This window comes from Mangifera indica, chromosome 9 (assembly GCF_011075055.1).
Source record: "Mangifera indica cultivar Alphonso chromosome 9, CATAS_Mindica_2.1, whole genome shotgun sequence".
Lineage (NCBI taxonomy): Eukaryota > Viridiplantae > Streptophyta > Magnoliopsida > Sapindales > Anacardiaceae > Mangifera > Mangifera indica.
In genome coordinates, this window is record NC_058145.1 from 13,951,825 (window position 1) to 13,972,253 (window position 20,429).

Genomic DNA, 20,429 nt, shown 5'->3' on the forward strand with positions numbered 1-20,429 from the left:
GAAAGGGATGGAATAATTTTATATATTATTTATAAAATACAAAAAATGCTTAAAAATCAGAATATATGTTTTTAGCCCTTTGAAAAAAAAAATTACTGAAAACATGCTTTATCCTAACATTTTGTATCAATATAAAGAGAGTTGCTTATATATTTAACCAAAAAAAAAAAAAAGAAAAGAAAGAAAAGGGATTCTCATAGCTATTTTAATTTCTGAAATAAGGGAACATCATTTATATTGGTCATATCTCAATATTAATTATTTTTAAATCTTTAATTGTAAAGAGTTGGGCAATAATTATAAAAATTGTTTATGAGTAATATTATATACATCTATTTTTTAGTATATATATAAAATATATTATTATATAATTAAATATTATTTTATTATTAATTTAAGATTATTTATTCTACTAATAATACATGCCAAATATATGCCGATTTATATATTTCAAATTAGCCTGCATAAAAGATATGTTGTCACCTTTGGTATCCGGTTCTTCTTCGGGCTGGCCCATACATTTGGCTTGGGCCTTTTTGAAATATTTTATGGGAAAGCAAATGGCTATGATGATGGTGTTCTCCATGTAGTTTATTCTTTTGTCAGTATTTAATCTATAGAAGTTATAAATATACTAGAAGCCGTAGAGCGTAAGCCGACCTTAGCTCAGTTGGTAGAGCGGAGGACTGTAGTGGTAATCCAACAGCATATCCTTAGGTCGCTGGTTCGAATCCGGCAGGTCGGATTTTTTATCACTAGTATCTCAAAATCCCATTTTTCTCTTCTTTTTTTTTTTGGAATTGAATTTTTAGTTATTTTGTTAGAAGTAAAGGGGTATGAGGAGCGAGTTCATTACTTTTAAGGTACATGTGGGAAGTATTTAAAGATATTAAAAAAGTATTTGAAAATAGTATTTTTCACAAAAACTGTAAGATACATTTTCTATATCATCCAAAATGTTTATGAATTAAATTAAAAATTTTTTATATTGAATTTTTAGTACTTAGTTGAAATAAAACATAAGTGTTTTTGAAGAATGCATGAAGACCCTCTCAAAGGAAACATTAAAATTTAGAAGTCAAGAAACATGTTTACAATTATTCTTTTAAAGCTCCCACATTTCTCATATGTCTTCTTTTTGGCCCCCTTCTTTTGTCCTATTGTTTCCGTGGGAAATAGGTGAAGCGATTTCCCACATTTCTCGTACGTCTAATAACAACGTGCCACGTCATCATTCAACCTCAATCTCCAAAAAATGTAACCTTCCCATGACACTCGTCCCCCCGACGCCACAAAAAAAATTCTCATCCCTTCCGTCTGCTAGCATTTGCAAATCCAGCTGCGCTCAATTATTTTCTATCCATATGGAGAGAGGAAGCATCTTAGCTGGCAATTCCATCATCGAATGATCCAATCCTACGTGTCAAATTTCTACTTGGATGAAACCCTTGACCTCCTGTTCGACCTGTCTAGCTTCTCAGATAAAGCATGTAAAACCTGCCACGTAGCATCCCCTTCAAGGATCTGATCATTGAAAAGTAGGGCCTGCCTGACATTCGGGTCCCACAGTTTCTTCTGAATGCTAGTCAAATTGGTAGCAGCCACGCGTTCAAGAATCATTCCCAAGTTTGCCACGTCACTTTCAGCCACAGTTAACGATATCTCCGGCCATTTAACGACGTCGGAGAAGGGCAACCGGATTCCATCCGCTATAATCACAGGCACACAGCCCAATACAACTGATTCTACCAGTCTAGGACTCCATGGAGCCCATCCAAGAGGACACAAACAGAACACTGACCGTACAATTTCTGACTGGTAACCGGCAAATCTGTGCCTTCGTAGATAGAACCTCCGGTCATCATTATATTTTCTCCATATGACCGTTCTAACCTTCCTGAAATATTAAAAACCGGGGTTAAGAAGGTAACTACAAGCAAGCCTTAAATAAAACAAAACCATGATCACAAGTTTGATTAGACAATAATATGATAATTACTTGCTGTAAAAACGACCACTGATGTTCTTAGGGTGAACTTCCATTTTACCCCTGAAGAACACCCAAATATCACGTCTCCCGGTAACCGGCGCTTTCTCAAGAGTTTTCCGTACAATTTCCGGCGAAACATATGGTGGGATTACTACATTTTCAACCTCTTGACATGGGTGTCTATACTTCACACCAAATGTCTGCAGTATTACTGATTTCTTCAAAAACTCCGGTATCCCATCAGCAATCGCTCTTTCCTCCTTTAATACACAAACGCAAAAATATTAATCAAGCAAAAATAAAAATAATGTTTTTACAAATATTGAAAGTGTTCTCAATGCTTCCAAATGGTGTCTTGTTCTTACCATAGCATGGAAGCAAGCGCCATAATCGTGTGAGGCGACGAAGACGTGGTCGGATCCCTGGGTCCGATTCCAGAAAGGGTAGTGAGACGAGATAAAATGGATAGCGGAGGATATGAGAGAACGAGCGTGACCAATGGCAGGGAACCCGTTAACGGTGCTAAAGTTGCAGGATACATAAACGGGCACAAAAAAAAAGTCCGCTTCGTATGGGTCAAATGTTCTTATATCGCTGTTTGAGAGTGCTTTGTGGATTGCTACCTCCGCCGCAAACAAGTGGTTGCTGCACCGCTCATTTGATAGCCAATCCGTGTTGTATTTCGACGGCAACTCGTAACTATATATCTTCAAATCATTCAATGACCCTGTAAAAAAAAAAATAACAAAAAAAAAAATCCACATGATTAATAACGAGAACGAAATTTATCCAAATGGAAAGCTTATATTATTAAAAGATTAGAACTTTAATACCTTTGTTACTGTTCGTTGGTTTCTGTAGAAATGATGTGTTGATAGATTCGATGAGAGCACGAAAAGGAAGGTTAGATTTTGAGTTAGCAAAATGAGTTTTGGACAAAGGTATGGGCTTGTGGCTGATGAAGAAAGAAGTGAAGAAGTAAAGAGTCAGAGAAAACCAAAGAACCCATTTGTAGTATTTGAAGCACAAATTTTTCTCCTGTTGCCTTCCATGTTTATGCAGTAACCTCATTTTGACATGGAACCCTCGTCTCTTGATGGGTCTTTTGAACTCCTACATTTCATATGAAACTCATAAAGGCTGAGGTCACAGTTGAGATGGGCCTTTCAGTTTCTGGTTTGTGGAGAAGTGAATACGAAGATAGAGTGATGAAAGGTACGGGTTTGTTGGTCCTTCAATTCTTAAACTTTAACCCCAAAAAATAAATGAAAAAACTTTTCTCTTCAGCTTGATTCTCTTCTTTCATGGGTATGGATTTGGTTAAATTGATCATATAAACATTGAAAGAAAAATATTAAAAATTTAAGTGGTTTGCAGCACGAGAACAGAGCAGATAGCAGAGAAGTCTGACGGGGATAGATAGGGCAGAACAGAGGAATGGAAGAAGTTATCAGTTTATTTGGTTTGACTGAAATACCCTTGATGGTATAATATTGGTTGCATTTAAGAGCATTCTTATGTGTATTTATAAGGCCAAGTATAATGTCCCACCAAGGTTTGATAAATCAACATTCACGCCCTTTAAGTTCCAAAAGCCAAATTACCATCCATCATTCTCTTTCCTTAGAAATTTTTTTTTTTGTTTTCCTATAATTAACTATTTTGCCTATTTATTGAAATTAATATTATATCCTTATTAGTTTAAAATTTTATTATTTAAATCTCTAAAAAAGATTAAAATAATATATTTTGTTCAGTATTTAAAAAGTGTAATTATTATTTTTTAAATTAGCAAGGGTATATTAAATTTTTAAGTTTTTAAAAGCATGTCCAAACTTTTTTAAATTTTCAAAAAAACCTTTGAAAATTTTTTTTAACTCTTTTAATATTTTAAAAAACTATAGTTCACCATCCAAATATACGTAGTTTTAAGAGATAAAATAATAAAATAATTTATACAAAATAATGTTTTTACCCTTAATTTAACAAATTTTACTAATGAGAGTAGATAACATGTGAAAATCTGATTCTTTGAAATTTAAAGAGTGAAAATTTATCATTTTATTAAAATTTGGGTGAACATCAATTTAGATACAAATAATAATATATTATTATTTATATAATTTTATTTTTAATTTAAAATCACTAAATAACTCATTACCTATAAATAAAGAAAAACTATTTTAACATAATAAATAACAAAAAACTAGAACAAACATAAAGTAAGGGATTCAAAATTGTAACCAAGCATTGCCCATTGATTCCATACCTTATTGATAAGCAGGGGGTACCTTAAAAATAGAAATAGCGTTTGATATAATTAGAAATACCTATAAAATATCGTATTTGTAAAACACAAATATGTACAAACTCTCCTAGAATGTAGAAAATACACAACAATTCATCTTGATCGATAGCTTTGTATATTTGTTGTAATGTCTCGTTTTAAGATTTCTGAATTATAATCCTATTTATATTAAAGTTCCTTAGTTGTTGTGACACACATAATTTTATCAATTAGATAATGGAATTTGTTTGGGGTTGAAATTGAATCAAAAGATAAGGCTTATCTTAATTCTTAAACAAAGATGGTGACTGTTGGGATTTCATGCACGGGTCCTTAAATTTGAGTGCACCCGTAGATCAGTTTTGATAAGCGGTCCAGATTCGTTCAGAGGGTTGGTGGTGTTAATTGTCAGATATATGGATATTACAGGAAATACGGCTGTAAATACAATTATTGGAAATACAGCATGAAGTTTATTAATCACTATAATAAACGTTAAATTTTTAAAGTAAAGCTAATTACAAAGTTGCATTTTAATTACAATTCCAACCTTAAAACACTAATATCTCCCATTAAAGAGTTTAATATCCCATAAATAAAAATGGCCCCGGGGGAGTCCCTATCCATTGTTTTAAAATTTTAAATATTTATTTATTTATTAAATTTTATTATTATTATTAGAGATAAAATTAATATTTTAAAATTTTATTTAAAAAATATTAATTTATTCTTATTTTTTATTTTATTTTAAAAAATAACAATTTTTCTTATAATTTAATTTTAAAAAATTATTTTTTTACATTCATTATTTAGAGTTTTCATATTTTAGAGTTAATAGTTACATCATTTAAAGTTTATAATATTACACTTACATTTAAAATTTTTTTTTTAATGACCATTCTTTTTATGTTTTTTAGTGCGAAAACTATCAAAAATTTGGCTATTTCAAAAACTATTATAAGAAAAATTTTAGTTTTTAAAATTACAATAAGAAATTAAAATAAATTATTAATTTTTAAATAAAATCTTAAAATAATAATTTTACTTGATAATAATAATAAAATTTAATAAATAAATAAGTATTTAAATTTTTTAAAAATAACTTATGAAAACGTGGGATAATAAAAAAACTTTATTTGGGAATAAGGCCTTCGGCATTACACTTTACAGTAACTAATCTCCTGATAAATTTGTATACGATGGCATTGGAAGTTAGCAATGGGCAGTATAGTACTGTGAATTTGTTAATGTCACAAGTAATTAATAATTATTCAATATTTTTACAAGTCAGAAAGAGGAATTTGTCAACTTGGTATCGATACCCCGTGTCAATAACATATTGTTGACTTTTTGACAGTTTGAAAATTAAAATTAACGAAATTCCACCACTATCCACGCGGACAGCCGCCCCTCTATTCATTAAAATCAAAAGCAATCCTTCTTCATAAATTTCCATCAATTACCCCCATTGAGTCTTATTCCAGTCCACCGTTGATTTTCTTATACGGCAAGTTGTTTGTTTCTAGTAATTGTAACGTAAACTTACCTATATAATGACCATTTTGTCCCCTTTCCTTTAGTCTTGTATTATCTTTTCATAAGGATCGCATGACTCTTTCCTAACTTTGATCAAACAATAATTTTATCAAACTATGAATAATCTATTTTTATTAATAAAAATTATTATATGAAATGATATAATAGATATTTAATTAATATAAATTTTCTTTTAATTAATAAAGATTAAGAAAAATATAAAAATATTATTTGTCTTAAATAGTTAAATGCTTGAAGGTGAGATGCCTCTCTTTCCATTTCCAATTTTCAAAACCTAAAAGCCATTTACTTTTGTCAAAATGGATTAATGGGTTCCACTGCTAGAGGAATTTTCCTTCTAAGAAGACTAAACAAACTCTTAAGCCTTTCCAACAATATTCTTTCTAGTGATATCCCACCAAAGATTGGAAACAATCTGTCTTTGATTTGTTTTGGGGTCAATAATACTAAGTTGACTAGATTTATTTCTCAAGAACCAAATATTACGGAAAAAAATTCATCAATCAAACATCTTTAGTTCGATTTTTTTTTGATATAAGATCGGAGTCAAAGATAAAACAAAAACATAAAAAATATAAATATTAATCTAAGTTTGAATTTTCAATATTTTGTATCAAAAAAATTTTACAACTCTATTAGTAGATCCTAATAAAAAACTGATTCATTAGACGAAGGTCGAACTTTCAATTAACAACTTTATTGGGTTTACACATTATTTTTGTATAAATATGTCTTCATTGCACAACTATAAACAATGTTGCAAGACTTCAATATGGACATCTCTAATCCAATAGATTATATTAATTAATTTTGTTTAATTTTGATTCGGTCTACCACACTATATGATATGATTCATGTCATATGAAGCTCAATTTAAAAGTATAGATTAGAAGAAAGGCAATTAAATCATTAAAAAAATCTATCTTTATGAGCCAACCCCAACCGGATACCTTTATTTATTTGGTCAAGTCAGTAGTGGTGATTTGTATTGTAGCCTAATTGTGACGTTTAGAGTTGGTCACAAGTGGTTATCATGAAGTTGGTTGCGTACGTGACTGGCCATAGGTCGTAATCATGATTAATGAATTTAGTGATTAGTGGCACACGTGTGAGCTTAACTATGAATAATAAATAGGATAGGTGCTTGCTTTGCTTCTCTGTGAAGAAATCCTCATGTTGTTTTCATGGAACCATGGGTTGGCCCATGCACCTCACAGCTGAAACTGAAATTACCAAACCCAACTTTCATTATTTCTACAGAGGCCGAAGGATTTGATCCCCCCTAAAAGGTTACTTTTTTTCCACTAAGTTTTGCCATTATTTTTTTAAAAATTTAAATATATATATATTTATTAAAATAATAATAATTATAATATAAAAATTATTATATTTTTCTCTTAATTTAAAATTTTAATAATTTATCTTATATAAAATTTAAAAAGTAATAAATTCTTTATAGGATTTTATAATTATCACCAGAGATGACAAATTTTATTGTCTCTAATCATAATTCAAACTAGATCAAATTATATTTTTTTATTTTTGTTTGATTTGATTTGAAACCTAAAATATTTTGATTTAGTTTAAAAATTTTTTAAATCATTTTTTAGTTTATTTAAAAAAACTTTCAAATCGTATCAAATTAGACTATGCACACCCTTTGATTCACAAACTGTGCTTATGCTTTAGTTTCAATGTGTTTTTGTGGCCAATAGCTTGTACCCAAAAGGGAGAAGCCTTCGCTTTTAAAATTAATGTCTCATCATGGGTATGTTTGTTTTTAGATTAGATTCTGAGTTATCAATATCTTTGCCTTTGATTAATCTACACACTGTTTGCATATTTTTTAATTGAGCAAAAGCTTTACTCAATCACCAAACATCTACTCACGAGACTACAGAATAAAAAGTTATCATGTAAATTGACATTTTACTCCTTTGTCCAATTATTGTTATTATTTTCTGTTAGCTGTTTCATATTAGAGGATTCACTTGGGCTTAGCCATAAATTAAGTGTTTTGGGTGGGGGCTTAGATCCTGTGGCTGTGTTGACAATAATGGGAGAATTATTGGAATGGAATTAGCCTACCTAAAAGGTCGACAAGACGGTCCATCTTCACTGCTGTTAAACATTTCATTCCTCTGCCACGCATACTTTCATTAAAACAAAAGCAAGATCTGAAAGCGTTGAGGAAAAGGGCATGTGGCCCTCCATTGGGTTTGGAAAGGGTGAAGCATTGTGGGGCACTTGACCCTACAGCTTTCAGGTATGAGCTGTTGACTCACATGTACAATCTGCCTCTTGTGTGAGGGGACTATTATAAAGCATATTGTCATGTTTCCATGGGCATGTATGCAAGATCAGACTCAAATATGGAAATATATTGAAATAGCACTATCCTTATCCAGTTGGTAAGGGACTTTAGCCTTTTAATTCGGCAATTATAGATTGAGAAAATTCTCCGTAAAGATTACAAAGATATAAGAAAAATATTATTTAATACTTACAAGGTAGTTTAAACGATAAAGAAGTAGGATATTAAACATAATAATATGGGTTTAAGTCTACAAATAACATATCAAGAATATGTTTGATAGTGAAACTCTGTCATGGTGTTGTTGTTGTTGTTGTTGTTACGTAATGTTGTGTAAATTTAACAAGAAGGAAATGATGTTAGCTTTATGAATTCGACAAAAGGAAATTCTAACTTCTTCATTTTGTTTTTTTCACAAAAATGATTAATAGGTAAATATTTTAAAACAATAATATTATATGTATAACGTTTGTGAACGTTAATATAACATTGATGTGACAGATGTTTTTGATATATGACATTTATTATATCAACTTTACATTAGTCTGTGTAATTTTTTTATCGATATTATTCTTAAAAATATAAAAATGCGATTCCTATTACCTATTGTATTTGGAATTTTCGTTCTATTTCTTATCTTTATCTATTTTACCACATACCAAAAGATACTAAAACTTTGCTTATAATATTATTAAATTAAAAATAAATTTAATGTTTAGTTAAATACTCATAATAAAATATCATAAATGCAAATACAACTAATATTTTATTATTTAATAAAGAATAATGCAAAATCAAACTAATCAATTAAATAAATGCATTTCATTATTACAAATATATTTGTAAATATATTGAGAGAGAGAGAGGGTAAAATTAATAATAATTTAAGAAAAATTAGTTATATTAACCACGTTTTATATACTAAAACAAAATTAATCATATTTTTTTATGTTAAATGGATCTATCCAAATCTCTAATTTAATATCAAAATTGCTTTTCACCTCTTTTATATAAAATATATAATATATAAATTTAATAATTGAATTAAACTTAGTTTATTAGCAAAAAAAAAAGAATAATGAAAAAATTATTAATCTCTAAATTCAACGCACTTATAATCAAATAAATCGACCCCTGAACTGCGTGTGTCCTTGAAAATTGAAACGGTGTATTTAATAACCCAAGCTTAGTCCAATATTATCGGGCCGGGTTTTCCAGGTCCAATGAAAGCAGTAGATGTTGACTAAACCCTGCCTACAATTTCAAAGTCTAGGGAGTTGTTCATTGCTTTTGCTTCCCACTAGTCTTCTTTCTCTCTACACTTTTGGCGCCAAACACTCTCATTCACTGCCGCAGGGACACAACACACATGACATCAGAAACACCAGGAGATCTTCTCATGGATTTGGATGCTCCACTTGATTTCGAAACTGAAGACCCTTTCCGTGCTTCTTCTATTGTTAAAAATAAAAGGTTTCTACATTTCATGAAAAAATTCTTCTCTATATACATACATACATATACACACACACACACACACACACATATTTCTTGTAAGTTTTTATCTTTAAATTATCGTCAGCGTAGGTAGGATTCTATCTTTTCTTTTTGGGGTTACTGTGATTGGTTAAACTGGTTTTTAATATAGGTTTTTTACTTGAAACCTTTGCATGCTATACAATTTCTCTTTTGTTGAAAAATTTTTAATTTTATGCTTTTTGTTTTAATAAGTATCGTTAGTAATAAGCAGTTATGAAATTAGATTGGGCATTTATTAAACATGTATGTTATCCATGAGCACTTATGAAAGGAGATTAGACAAACATTTATGGTATGTATGAGCAGTTATGAAATGAGATTGGGCAGTTATGAAACATCTATGGTTTGTATGGGTAGTTATGAAACATGTATGACTGGTTATGAAATGAACAAGCATAAAAGAGAGATTAGGAGAGGAGCAAGAGAATTTGGGTTTTGTTTGGGCAACCTTTGGCTGATTGGGGGAGAAGACAGTCTAGTCTCTCAAAGGCTAGACAAATTAGAGAGAGTCCTAGCCTCTTGAATTGCCAAAAGTGGAGAACAATGACCTCTTGAATTGCCAAAATTATCTATTTGAGAACATATAAAATACAGTGGAGAGTTACTCTGTTTTGGGTGTTGTTCCTTTTTATCTCTTAGAAATCAATTTTATTTGTGTGTGCTGGTTGGGGGTGATCTGAGCAGGTTTTTTTTTTTAAATTTTAATTTGAATATTTTGTATTGAATTTTCAAATTGAAAATTGAAGTTTATTCAGAACCCAATTGTAGTAGTGCTACATTTTTCATTTTAAGGATCAAAGTTTATGACTGGATAGAAATTTATAGATTAAGTTAACTAAAATGTGCCTTCTTTTTAATCAATATTGATTGATGGAATGTTGAAATGTTAGTTAATTTACACCGTAAAGTGAACCTAAATTGATTGTTAGAGTATAGCCTTTGAAATGCATTATCACATTGTTTAGTAATTAATCAAATGTGATTCATTATATACTGTTAATGCATTTCTTTCCAATATTAATCAGGAAAAAGATAATTGGTTTAGATGATCTTTTAACTGATCACTACAAGCAGAAAAGTAAACTGATTGAGAAGGAAAAAAAGCGGGCTAAAGCCAAAAAAAACTATAATTCTGATGAGGATGAAAGTGGCAAGGAAGCTCTGCTATCTAACATTGTTAACAGTTGCCAAAATCAGGCATGATAAGCTTTCTTTCAGCTGTTAATGCTAATTTTCTTAGTGTGCTGTGTTTTTTTTATTGAAACTGAAGAAACAAACTATTTTCACATAGATGGAAGATATAAGCGGTGAGGATGAGGTTTCAGAGTGGGGCCTGCAGGTTTTTGGGGATCAGGTTTGTCTGATTTGTTAGTATGTTTGCAGTCCTTCTTAACTTAATGCTTAATGTTTTTAAGATTCTAATAGTAAAGTTTGGCATTTGTAGAAAACACCTCCATGTTTAGTTCCTAAGCTGGACAGTTGCCAGCTTTTGCAGTCTTTCACAAATAATGAAGTCAACTCTTTGCTGGAGCTCAGCACTGAGAAAGGTTATTTATTTATTTCCATATGTTCTTTCTTCTTGTTTGTTTTGGATCATATTACATGTATGTTGGCTTGCAGTCTGTGTTTGAGCTTGAACGACAACAAAGTGATATATTTGTGTTAGCAACTACAATGCAAGCTACCGTAGGGGGCATTGCCACATTGCGGGTGTTATTGGAGGGAAAGCTCCAGTAACTCAATTAAAAGATTTTTGTTCTTTTTCTTCTGGAAAACGACTTGGATAATATCTCTTATGTTATGAATCAATGCACCTTCCTTATAGTCAATGCTACGTTCTCTAAAAGCTTTTAGGTTCTTTTAGGAAAGAAGAAATCTCTTTGCCTAGAAGTGGTAGTTTCATGATCTTTATTTACTCAAGGCTTATGTCAACTCAAGTTTTTCATTGGAACTTTCCTTTAAAGTAGATGTCTCAGTTCAAAAATGGCCAATTCCATTACTGCAATTTGACTTTGGCTTGATTTGCATTTTAAGGAGATGATTGAATCTTGAAACTAACATGGCTAGAGTTTACATTATTTTGAAACTTATGAGTTACTTCAACTCAAGCGGCAACTAAGTTAAAGCGGGTAAATGCTCAAATTTCAAGGATGAGCAATGAATCAAATTGAGGAAACTTGAAGGTTAAGAATTAGAATATTATACTGAGGTACCAAAAGTGGTTCCAGTTGATTAATAAGAATTTGTTACATTAACTGACTTAGGTTGTCCTTTTTGTAAAAATTGGTATTTGAGTCATATTAGGTGCAGTCCTTGCGTCAAGCAAATATGAGCTCTTTTCTTCAAATTGGGTCATTAGATCAATCCAATGGGTAAGGTATCCTTTTTTTCTCACTGAGATTTTTCTTCCTTTTTTCTCCCCCACATTGTTTTATAGAGGGTTTAGAGATTCTACTTACTAATCATGACTAGAGAAACTCTTTCACCCAAGAACTTATTTAAGCTTATATCTGGCTCTTCATTACCCAAAAGTGGCTTTCTCTTTGAAGGCTAGGCTTTTCTAGTGTAATTCCTTGTTGAACTCTAATACTTGGTCCTCGTACTCTTGTCTTTAGGAACTGAGGTACGAGGGATTCGGGGTAGGAAGAGGCTTTGATTTGATTATGCCCTTGAAGATTCTTCCAGGCTTAGCATAGGACAAATGATGAAGAAAAGATATAGGTTTACTCAGGTAGAGATTACCTCTACATATCTCCTCAAACTATTCCCATCATAGCTCCATCTTCTCGTCCAATGGTGATTTCAGTGGATTCACCTACTCAAGTAGCTGAGACCACACCTAGCCATGTTCTCAACCAATCAACCCTAACACCACCTCAAGAAAATGAATCCGAGAATGATGAGCCTTATACTCCTCAAGGCCCCAAAAATGTGCATCCAACATATGGCATGGGCCAATTTCTCCAATCTGTATCCTTTGAAGATGGTGAGAAAATTAGCCATCTCAGCTATGAAGACTTGATCAGCTTGGCCATTACCAATGCTCGTTTAGTAAGTTGTTTACTCTTGAGATTCATTTCCTTGGCCAAATTTCTAGGTGTAAGATTTTCCTTTACTTTTGAGGTTGCGTTTATGTTCTCTTTAACTTGGGGTAAAGCTAACAAAATTTCAGTAGATTACTCCTGTTTGACCGTGAAACTTCCTGGCTGTTGAGAGGGCTTTAGTGGTCTTTCAGAGGACAATGTCTGCTAAACAGGTGTTTAAGTTAGAAAGCATGGGGAAGCAATTTGAGAATGTTGAGATGGCTCTGGAAAAATAGAAAGAGAAAAATTCCGAGCTTGTTGAAGTCATATATACAATCCTTGCCCATAAGAAAGCTGTTGACGAGGCATTTCAACATTCTTCTGAGTTCATTGTTGTAAAAGTTGACGAATATTTTAAATGAGTAAATGACTGTTAAGCAGAGATTACTGATCAGTACACAGGGCTTAAGTTGTGTTTTCTTGACCGGGAAAAGCGTATCTCTGGAACTGAAAAAGGATACTGAGACTATTGCTACTTGTATTAACCTATTTGATAATCTGGTGCTACCACCTAACCACTCACTTAGTTAAGACTTTTACAGGACTTCTGACTTTTTGTTTGGTTTTTTTATACCACTGTAGATTTTTGTAACGACCATTTTTAACTAACAACTTCTATAATCTTTTGCTTTCATGGGTGTATGAAGAATGATATTATCTATTATGTTACTTGTTATTTATCTAACTGTTCTAGTCCCTTAATATACTGATTTAGGGTTTACTTGGAACTTTAGTGTTAAATATGACTTATCTTTTGGTAGAGCAAAGGCCTACTGTAACCCTTACTTAGATTTGTAGGCCATAGTATAATTTCAAGACTTTACCTTTCTGAGTTTGATAGGATGTAAGGTGCTTCTTCATGAATTTTTTGAGCTATATCGTTGTTCACCATGTGGTTTTAATCATTAAAATAGCTTTTTGCACCCATTTGGTGTTGAAATATTGACACAAGATCTTGTTTAGAACTTGAATGTTGTTTGTTCTATTTTGTTCATGAAAAAAGAAAGCTATCTTAAAGGGCATCAATATAGTTGCTGGCATGTAGCTTGACAATCAAATTGAAACTTTGTTTGATTGAAATTCTTTCAAAGACTATCTTAGGTTAAGAGCTTATGTATATATGCTTTCCTAGCAAATTCCTAATTAAGTGGTTAGGTTTTTTTTTAGAAGAGTAACTCCACAACTTGAAAAGTTGGCTTGGTTTCCTCAAGGCTCATGTTGATACAATTTTAGCAGTAAGCTGAGTATCTAATCTAGGATGGGAGACTGGTTTAGATTTTTATTTATTGTCTGAGTTGAGTAGCCCAGGTTTGAACTTGCATTTTTGGGCACTTAATTGGATTGAGCTGTCATGGCCAGCACACTTCCAAGCTACAACAATTTTTGTCATTACTTGCTTTCTTCTTGTTTGTCACATATTGCACTGTAACCATGTACTTTTCAATGTGTTTACAATTGCATGTGATTGATGTATATTCAGACAGGTTGGAGGCATTGTGCATATGGGTAAAGAGAACATTTTGTTACCTCATTGATTTATTCTTTCAGGAGACTCTTTCCTAGAAGGATTATTGGTTAACGGATGGCTCTCAAAATTGGTCTTTGCAACTGGTCAAGTAGAAAATTCAATAGCTACATGGACTTTTAATCTGAGTGAGTTTATCTAGCTTGTCCATTTAATAGCCACATGACTTTTTTTCATCTGCTTATCATTTGGTTATCAGTTCTATATTCATCAGAAGAAGAGTTAAGGACATCTGCATGCAACTTCTGGTGTGCCATTCTTTCATATAAAAAGGAGGTGAGCTTGATCTACATATCTTCATGTTATACTGGAGTTTACTGTTCAATATTGTTTTCCTTCGACATCCTATGAAAACAACCATGTTTATCTGTTGATGTTTATTAGGTTGATGCAGATGCACAGCCTCTTAAAATTGATTGGTTTCCTAGCTACTCTGAACTTCACAAAGCTCTTGTAACATATGGATTTTCATCTGATTTTTCATCCACAGTAGAATCAGTTAATAAAAGTAAGCTCTCTTACTTTTTTCTTGCTTCAGAAAACATTTGAATGTACAAGTGAATTTTTTGGCATGTATATTGCTTTCTGGAATTCACTTAACATTTTTGTTAGTTTGTGTAACATTCTACGCTTGTTTTGAAGTATCATGCTATAAATACTATATGTAGTTATCTGAGAGATGAACTCCACCAATAACATAATCTACAGACTCTTTCGCGTCTCACCTTTTCTCATCCAATCCTAACATTGTAACACAGCAAGTTGAACATTTCACGTGGTTTAGATACTAGTGTGTTAGTTGGGGTATTATTGTACTTTTATAATTCAGTATCATGCTGTAACTGAAAAATATACTCCAGGAAACACATTCTACAAATTCTTTTCCCTTCTCACCTGTTTCTTTTTCTTTAAGTCTACTATTATAAAACTAGTTCAAAACTTCAACTAGGACAAGTTTTCTCATAAGTTTTTCATTATGAAATGTTCTATAGGTGATTGACTGATAATTAGATATGGTTGTTTGCATGTGTAGTAAAAGACTAGACATTGGTTATTTAGTGGTATATAGTATAGGGAAAACATGGAATTATGGTGTCTAATGTGGTTTAGCAGATTAGAGTCTAACAAATGCATGAGTTGATTGTCACAAATGATGCTGGATTTGACGTATATTTCTGTTATATGGTAAGATTTATCTTAAAATGGATGGTAAGGTTAGTTTCTTTGGGGCTTGCAAAACATAGGTTACCTATATAAAAAAGAGGTACAACAATTTTTGTGATTTTCTTGTTGGCTTTGTCAAACGCCATATTGCTGTCAATCTAGTTTATAGGTTGCTGGGCAACCTTGTTTTTCAATGTAACTAGAAATTGAAGATGATAAATTGTATTTTTATGGATGCCATTCTCCGTTCATTTTCTTATTTACCATTTAGATTTTTGTCTCTCTAACCTTGTTTTCCCCATCACAGAAGTTCTTTATTCAGTTGGAGTTTTATTTTCCTGACACGGGACTTTCCTTGACACTACATCATTCTAGAAAACTGCATTTGTTCAAAACTGTAAATTTTTGGTGTATCTCTTATTTTAGTTGGTATTGGAAATTATGGTACATGCTTCTGAATTTTTGTTTAAATTTTATTTACTTCTTTGCTGTTCCTTGCAGTATTAGGGTACATACGAGAGGTCTTTTCAGTGTCATGGAAATTCTGGCCACCTTTGTAATTTTTTGTCTTCTCACAATAAAATCATGTGTTACTTTCAGATTCTAGGTGTAGAGGGCCACCACAAAATCTGATAGTATGGGTTAAATTTACAGCTGCTTGTTGTCAAGTAAGGTATGTGGTAGACACAAATGCAATTGGTTGCTGGAATCAAAGTCTTTCACATGGTTAATGTGCAAGCTGAAGCCTAAAACATATTTATTTTTTCTTCAATTTTTGAGGTATTCTATTTTCCTTTTCAGGTGTAAGAAGTCAATATTTTCAACTGAAGAAGCCGAAATGTTAGTTGAAGTTGTTATTGGTTTATTTTTAGACCGCCAGCTTCTAGGTTTGTCGGTGCATTTGCATCAATGCCTGCAATCAGCTATCAGTTACTTCACAGAGAAAGAATGGAATACCAGCTGTGAGGAAATAGCAAAATCTCTTGCTCACAGGTTATTGCCTTTTGGATTATGTGCCATTAAATTTTAACTTAAAATATCACGATTTTATAAGTTCTTTGCAAGGGTCCTAATTAAATGTAGATACCAGAATATTGAGACTGTTGTGGTAGTTTGTTGTTTCATTTGATTAATGTTTTGGAAAAAAAATCGAGATAACTGTAAATCTAAGGACAAAAACTCCAGCTACATGCTAAAGCTATGAGCAAGAGAAACAGGGTATGGCCTTTTTGCTCATTTCTTTTTTGCAGCAATTCATAAGATATTCGTCAGATTCTCGTGTCAAATGTTTTTCCATAGAAAAAGAAAGCATGTAAATGTTGATGCTGGAGATATTGTTCGATCATAATATATTCATCAGATTCTAATGCCAAATGTTTTTTTCCATAGAAAAAGAAAGCTTATACACAATGATACTGGAGATACTGTTGTGTGGCTGATTTTGAAGTTCCGTCATAACATTGTTTTTGTGGGGATTGGGCCATTGCTGTTGGTGTTAAATATTGTGTTGGTGATGGTAATGCCATAGTTGTTTTGGTGAAGATGAGCTAGTGTTTTTGTTATAAGTAAAAGTTTGCTTTCAGAATTAGGAATTGCTTGTTTCCATTCAAAATATACCATCCCTTTTGTTGAAAAAGTGTTAACATTCCCAACTTTGAATTCTTGTACTTTATGCTTCTGAATGCAAAGAGAATATTCTTAAAATGCCATGAGGGGTGTTTGAGCTCTGACATTAAAATAATTGAAATCAATACTTCTCTACTGTCTTTTGGCTTTTGATTGCTGGAATTATTTTATCAGCATGGAGATTTGCCTTTTGCTGCAATTACTTTTCTTCCTTTATCTTATTCTTGGTGATTAATTATTCTCTTGTGAATGTAGGGTCCCTTTGGACTTGAACTGCTTGCGAACTGTAGACTGCATATCAGGAGTCCACAATCGTAGTAAGCACCTCAGAAGTGCAATTGCCTATCAAATTCTTGTTCACTGTTTTAATAAGGTAGTCCATGTCCTTTTGCATTTTAATTCAACTACATATTTAAACATTGAATGAATAACTTTCCATGTGAAGAAAGGTAGCTGAGTCGCAGTCTTCTTAGATGAACACTAGAATGGACTCTTTGATGTTGCAAACTCTGGACTTTTGTCCATGATATTTACCGATTCATTTTCTTGTATTATGGATTACCTCAATATGTTTTGCTAACAGTTGAATCATCGCATGCTGGAGTGAACCTATAAACATTGTTGTGCTCTAATTTTCTGTACTTTTTCCTTAGTCTTCTCTGTTTTGTTATTGCTCTCCATGCAACCGATTGTCCTATTCTTAAATAATTTATATCCTTGGCTACTGCAAAGGCATTCAATCATGATTCGGGATTTGTCTCATAACTGAAATAAAAATTTCAGTCAACTGATTGCATGCAATTTTCAAGACAAATTTAACACAATCTAACATTTTGAGACAAATTTAACACTATCTAACATGTTTTCTTTTTGTAATTTTCACAGGCTTCCAATGAAGAGGAAATTCTGAATTTGCTGATTACAATCAATGTGAGAGACAAAAATTGTGATCTTTTTAAGATGTATGTATACTTGGTTTTGACAGAGAACTGGCTTTTGTCATGTCCAAAGTTAGAAGAAAAGCCAGTGATAAATGAAATGTGGGGTGTTTATCTTCGGAATTGTTCTTGTCATATCTCTAGCACTGATTTAAGGCCTTATGCGTCAAAGGTGTGCAATCAAACCTTTTTTCTCTTCTAACATTTGGTAACCTCCATTATAAATCTTTTGTTCCTCTTGGCAGGTTCGTAATAAGGCCTCATATCTTCTACAAGGTCCCTTCAACAATTAACCATTTGGAGCTTTAAGGAAAGCAATGTCTCTGAGGAAAGTTATATGACAGCAGCTACAGAAGGTATACAAACCTTTCATGTTTTAGCCATAAAGACAAGCTGCTATTACCATTGGTAAGTGTTATTTATTCTACTACGCATATGTAAGTAAGTTCAATAATTGTGCAAGTTATGGAATATATTAAGCAGGACATCCAGGCTAGTATCCAAAACTGTCAATGTACAGGATAATTTTTGTACTATGAAATCTATATTGTGGGTTTAAACCCCTAACTTTGTTTGATAAAAACTTTAATCAACACTATTCTAGAGGAATAAAGTGATTTGAATGATGAATAATATATATATATATATATATATAGAAAATTTAATGTGATAATATCTAATTAAATTATTTTAAAATAAATAATTATACCATTTAATTATAAACTATAATCTGAATTTAGACAAATAAATTTGTATAAAATATTAGTGATTGGTTGGTTATTAAGTAAAATGGGTCATTTTTTGTTTGAAAATTGGATGAGAACAAGCATGTGAGTGGAGCTTATTAGTCAATAATATATATTAATGAAATCAGCTTGTCTGTAATATAGCATGATTCCCATCCCATCACATCCAACCAACAATTCCTCTTAATCAAAATTGTATAAGAATTTAGAGAGTGACCCTACACATAATCCAAGTAACTATAAATTTCCCTTGAACGGTAGTTTCTAGGGTAAAAGGATTAAACTCCAAAGTAAAAATTTTAGGTTCTAAGTCTTTTTAACCATGTATTAAGATCATATATATTTTTTAAATTTAGCTGATCAAATAGAATGTCCTTTTGTTATTTATTTATTTATTTATTTGTCCAAATTCTATAATTTTACTCATCCTTGTCATGTTTCAATTATTTGAAACAAAAATTGGTAGTTGGTTCACAATAACCGAAAAAAAAAAAAAGAAATAGGAGAATATTATTATTAAAAATACAATAAACTATGTATATATATTTTTGATACATAATTTATATACACAGATGAGTTGTTATCATGTGATTAGATTTTTTTAATCATATGATGACACAATTTTAAAATTATCTGATTATATAATAATACATCACTGTATATATGAATTGTGTACCACTAATGAGTACACATAATATTGTTCTTAAAAATAATGTTATGTATATATATATTTTTAATACACAAATAATAATATTATTATATAATTAAATATTATTTTATTTTTAATTTAAAAATTTTTAATTAAATAATAATATTATATATATAAAGAAAAAAAGCTACGAAACAAAAATAAGAATATAATTTTTATTATATTATTAATATTAAATCAGAAACTTGGTTATTAGAGCTTTAACTTTATTGTAATGATCACTTGGGATTCTCAAATCCCTAACAAAAACAAACTATTGAATATGATTTGAGATGGAATTGACGACACACCTAAAGCCTCAAGAGGCTATGGCCATGAAACGAAATGACCTTTTCTTTTTATGTTTTTGTTGGACCCACACGGTTAATAAAAGTTGGCATCCATAAATTCCCCGACAGATGTTAGCCTTAGGGCCCATCTTTTTAAGCTTAATATTTTTAATAAAATTATATATAAAATATACAATAAAATATAAAAATAATATATTTAATCATATTATAAAAAATTAAAATAATACATACAAATCTTATAATTACAAAATTAATAATAAAATAATATTTTAAATATATAATAATATATTGTTAAATATATAATAAAAAAATTATGGACACGTGACTGACTTTCTTACAATATTTAATCCTTAATTACTTGTTAATAGGGGTTTAATTTTTAGTTTCTTTATCATTTTAAATTAACCAACCGAAAAACGTCACATTTTAAAGATTTTTGGTGGCTACAAAATCACCATCACAATCACACGTTCACATGCATTACATTATTAGGTTGTTAGTCATTCATTAATCAACATTTCTTCAAAATTTTAACAGTAAATTACTCTACCTTGCCATAGATTCCACTCCATGGGAAATCACAAGTTTCCATTTTTTTTTAATTCTTAAATTATAAAATTTTACTCACAACCTAAAGGTTTTGTAATGCAAAATTACATAA

The 20,429-nt window shown here is 31.1% G+C and overlaps 2 protein-coding genes and 1 non-coding gene across 5 annotated transcripts; 2 read left to right on the forward strand and 1 right to left on the reverse strand.

The window, feature by feature from the left end:
* The first annotated feature begins 655 nt into the window (after positions 1 to 655).
* TRNAY-GUA lies at positions 656 to 745 on the forward strand. The gene is given in 2 exon segments: positions 656 to 692; positions 710 to 745. It is a non-coding gene; the product is annotated as a tRNA-Tyr (tRNA).
* Positions 746 to 1,052: 307 nt separating this feature from the next.
* LOC123224937 (probable glucuronoxylan glucuronosyltransferase IRX7) lies at positions 1,053 to 3,467 on the reverse strand. Its single transcript, XM_044648729.1, has 4 exons — positions 2,824 to 3,467; positions 2,356 to 2,717; positions 2,000 to 2,250; positions 1,053 to 1,897 (listed from the first exon to the last, which is right to left on the reverse strand). Exons 1-4 carry the CDS (start codon positions 3,059 to 3,061, stop codon positions 1,432 to 1,434), a joined length of 1,317 nt encoding a protein of 438 aa, XP_044504664.1. The 5' UTR covers positions 3,062 to 3,467; the 3' UTR covers positions 1,053 to 1,431.
* A 5,959-nt stretch (positions 3,468 to 9,426) lies between these two features.
* On the forward strand, positions 9,427 to 18,649 carry LOC123225129. 3 transcript variants are annotated; one of them, XM_044648999.1, is made up of 13 exons: positions 9,427 to 9,621; positions 10,713 to 10,884; positions 10,979 to 11,041; positions 11,132 to 11,234; positions 14,319 to 14,423; positions 14,495 to 14,571; positions 14,680 to 14,803; positions 16,060 to 16,132; positions 16,261 to 16,452; positions 17,341 to 17,458; positions 17,971 to 18,015; positions 18,097 to 18,195; positions 18,269 to 18,649. In XM_044648999.1, the coding sequence occupies exons 1-13, from the start codon at positions 9,518 to 9,520 to the stop codon at positions 18,314 to 18,316; spliced, it is 1,323 nt and encodes a 440-aa protein (XP_044504934.1). In that variant the 5' UTR covers positions 9,427 to 9,517; the 3' UTR covers positions 18,317 to 18,649. The 3 variants fall into 3 exon arrangements, with proteins under 3 accessions (XP_044504934.1, XP_044504932.1, XP_044504933.1); XM_044648997.1 differs by having other exon boundaries at positions 17,971 to 18,195; XM_044648998.1 differs by having other exon boundaries at positions 14,513 to 14,571; positions 17,971 to 18,195.
* The last annotated feature ends 1,780 nt before the right edge of the window (positions 18,650 to 20,429 follow it).

Bases quoted from the DNA above. Each gene is read 5' to 3' on its own strand.
- LOC123224937 (XM_044648729.1), bottom strand. From the start codon at position 3,061: ATGAGGTTACTGCATAAACATGGAAGGCAACAGGAGAAAAATTTGTGC. The intron at 2,718-2,823 runs GTATTAAAGTTC...TTTTTTTTACAG, and splicing joins ACCAACGAACAGTAACAAAG to GGTCATTGAATGATTTGAAG. The intron at 1,898-1,999 runs GTAATTATCATA...TTAATATTTCAG, and splicing joins AGTGGTCGTTTTTACAGCAA to GAAGGTTAGAACGGTCATAT.
- LOC123225129 (XM_044648997.1), top strand. From the start codon at position 9,518: ATGACATCAGAAACACCAGGAGATCTTCTCATGGATTTGGATGCTCCA. The intron at 10,885-10,978 runs GCATGATAAGCT...ATTTTCACATAG, and splicing joins TTAACAGTTGCCAAAATCAG to ATGGAAGATATAAGCGGTGA. The intron at 14,572-14,679 runs GTGAGCTTGATC...GATGTTTATTAG, and splicing joins TTCTTTCATATAAAAAGGAG to GTTGATGCAGATGCACAGCC.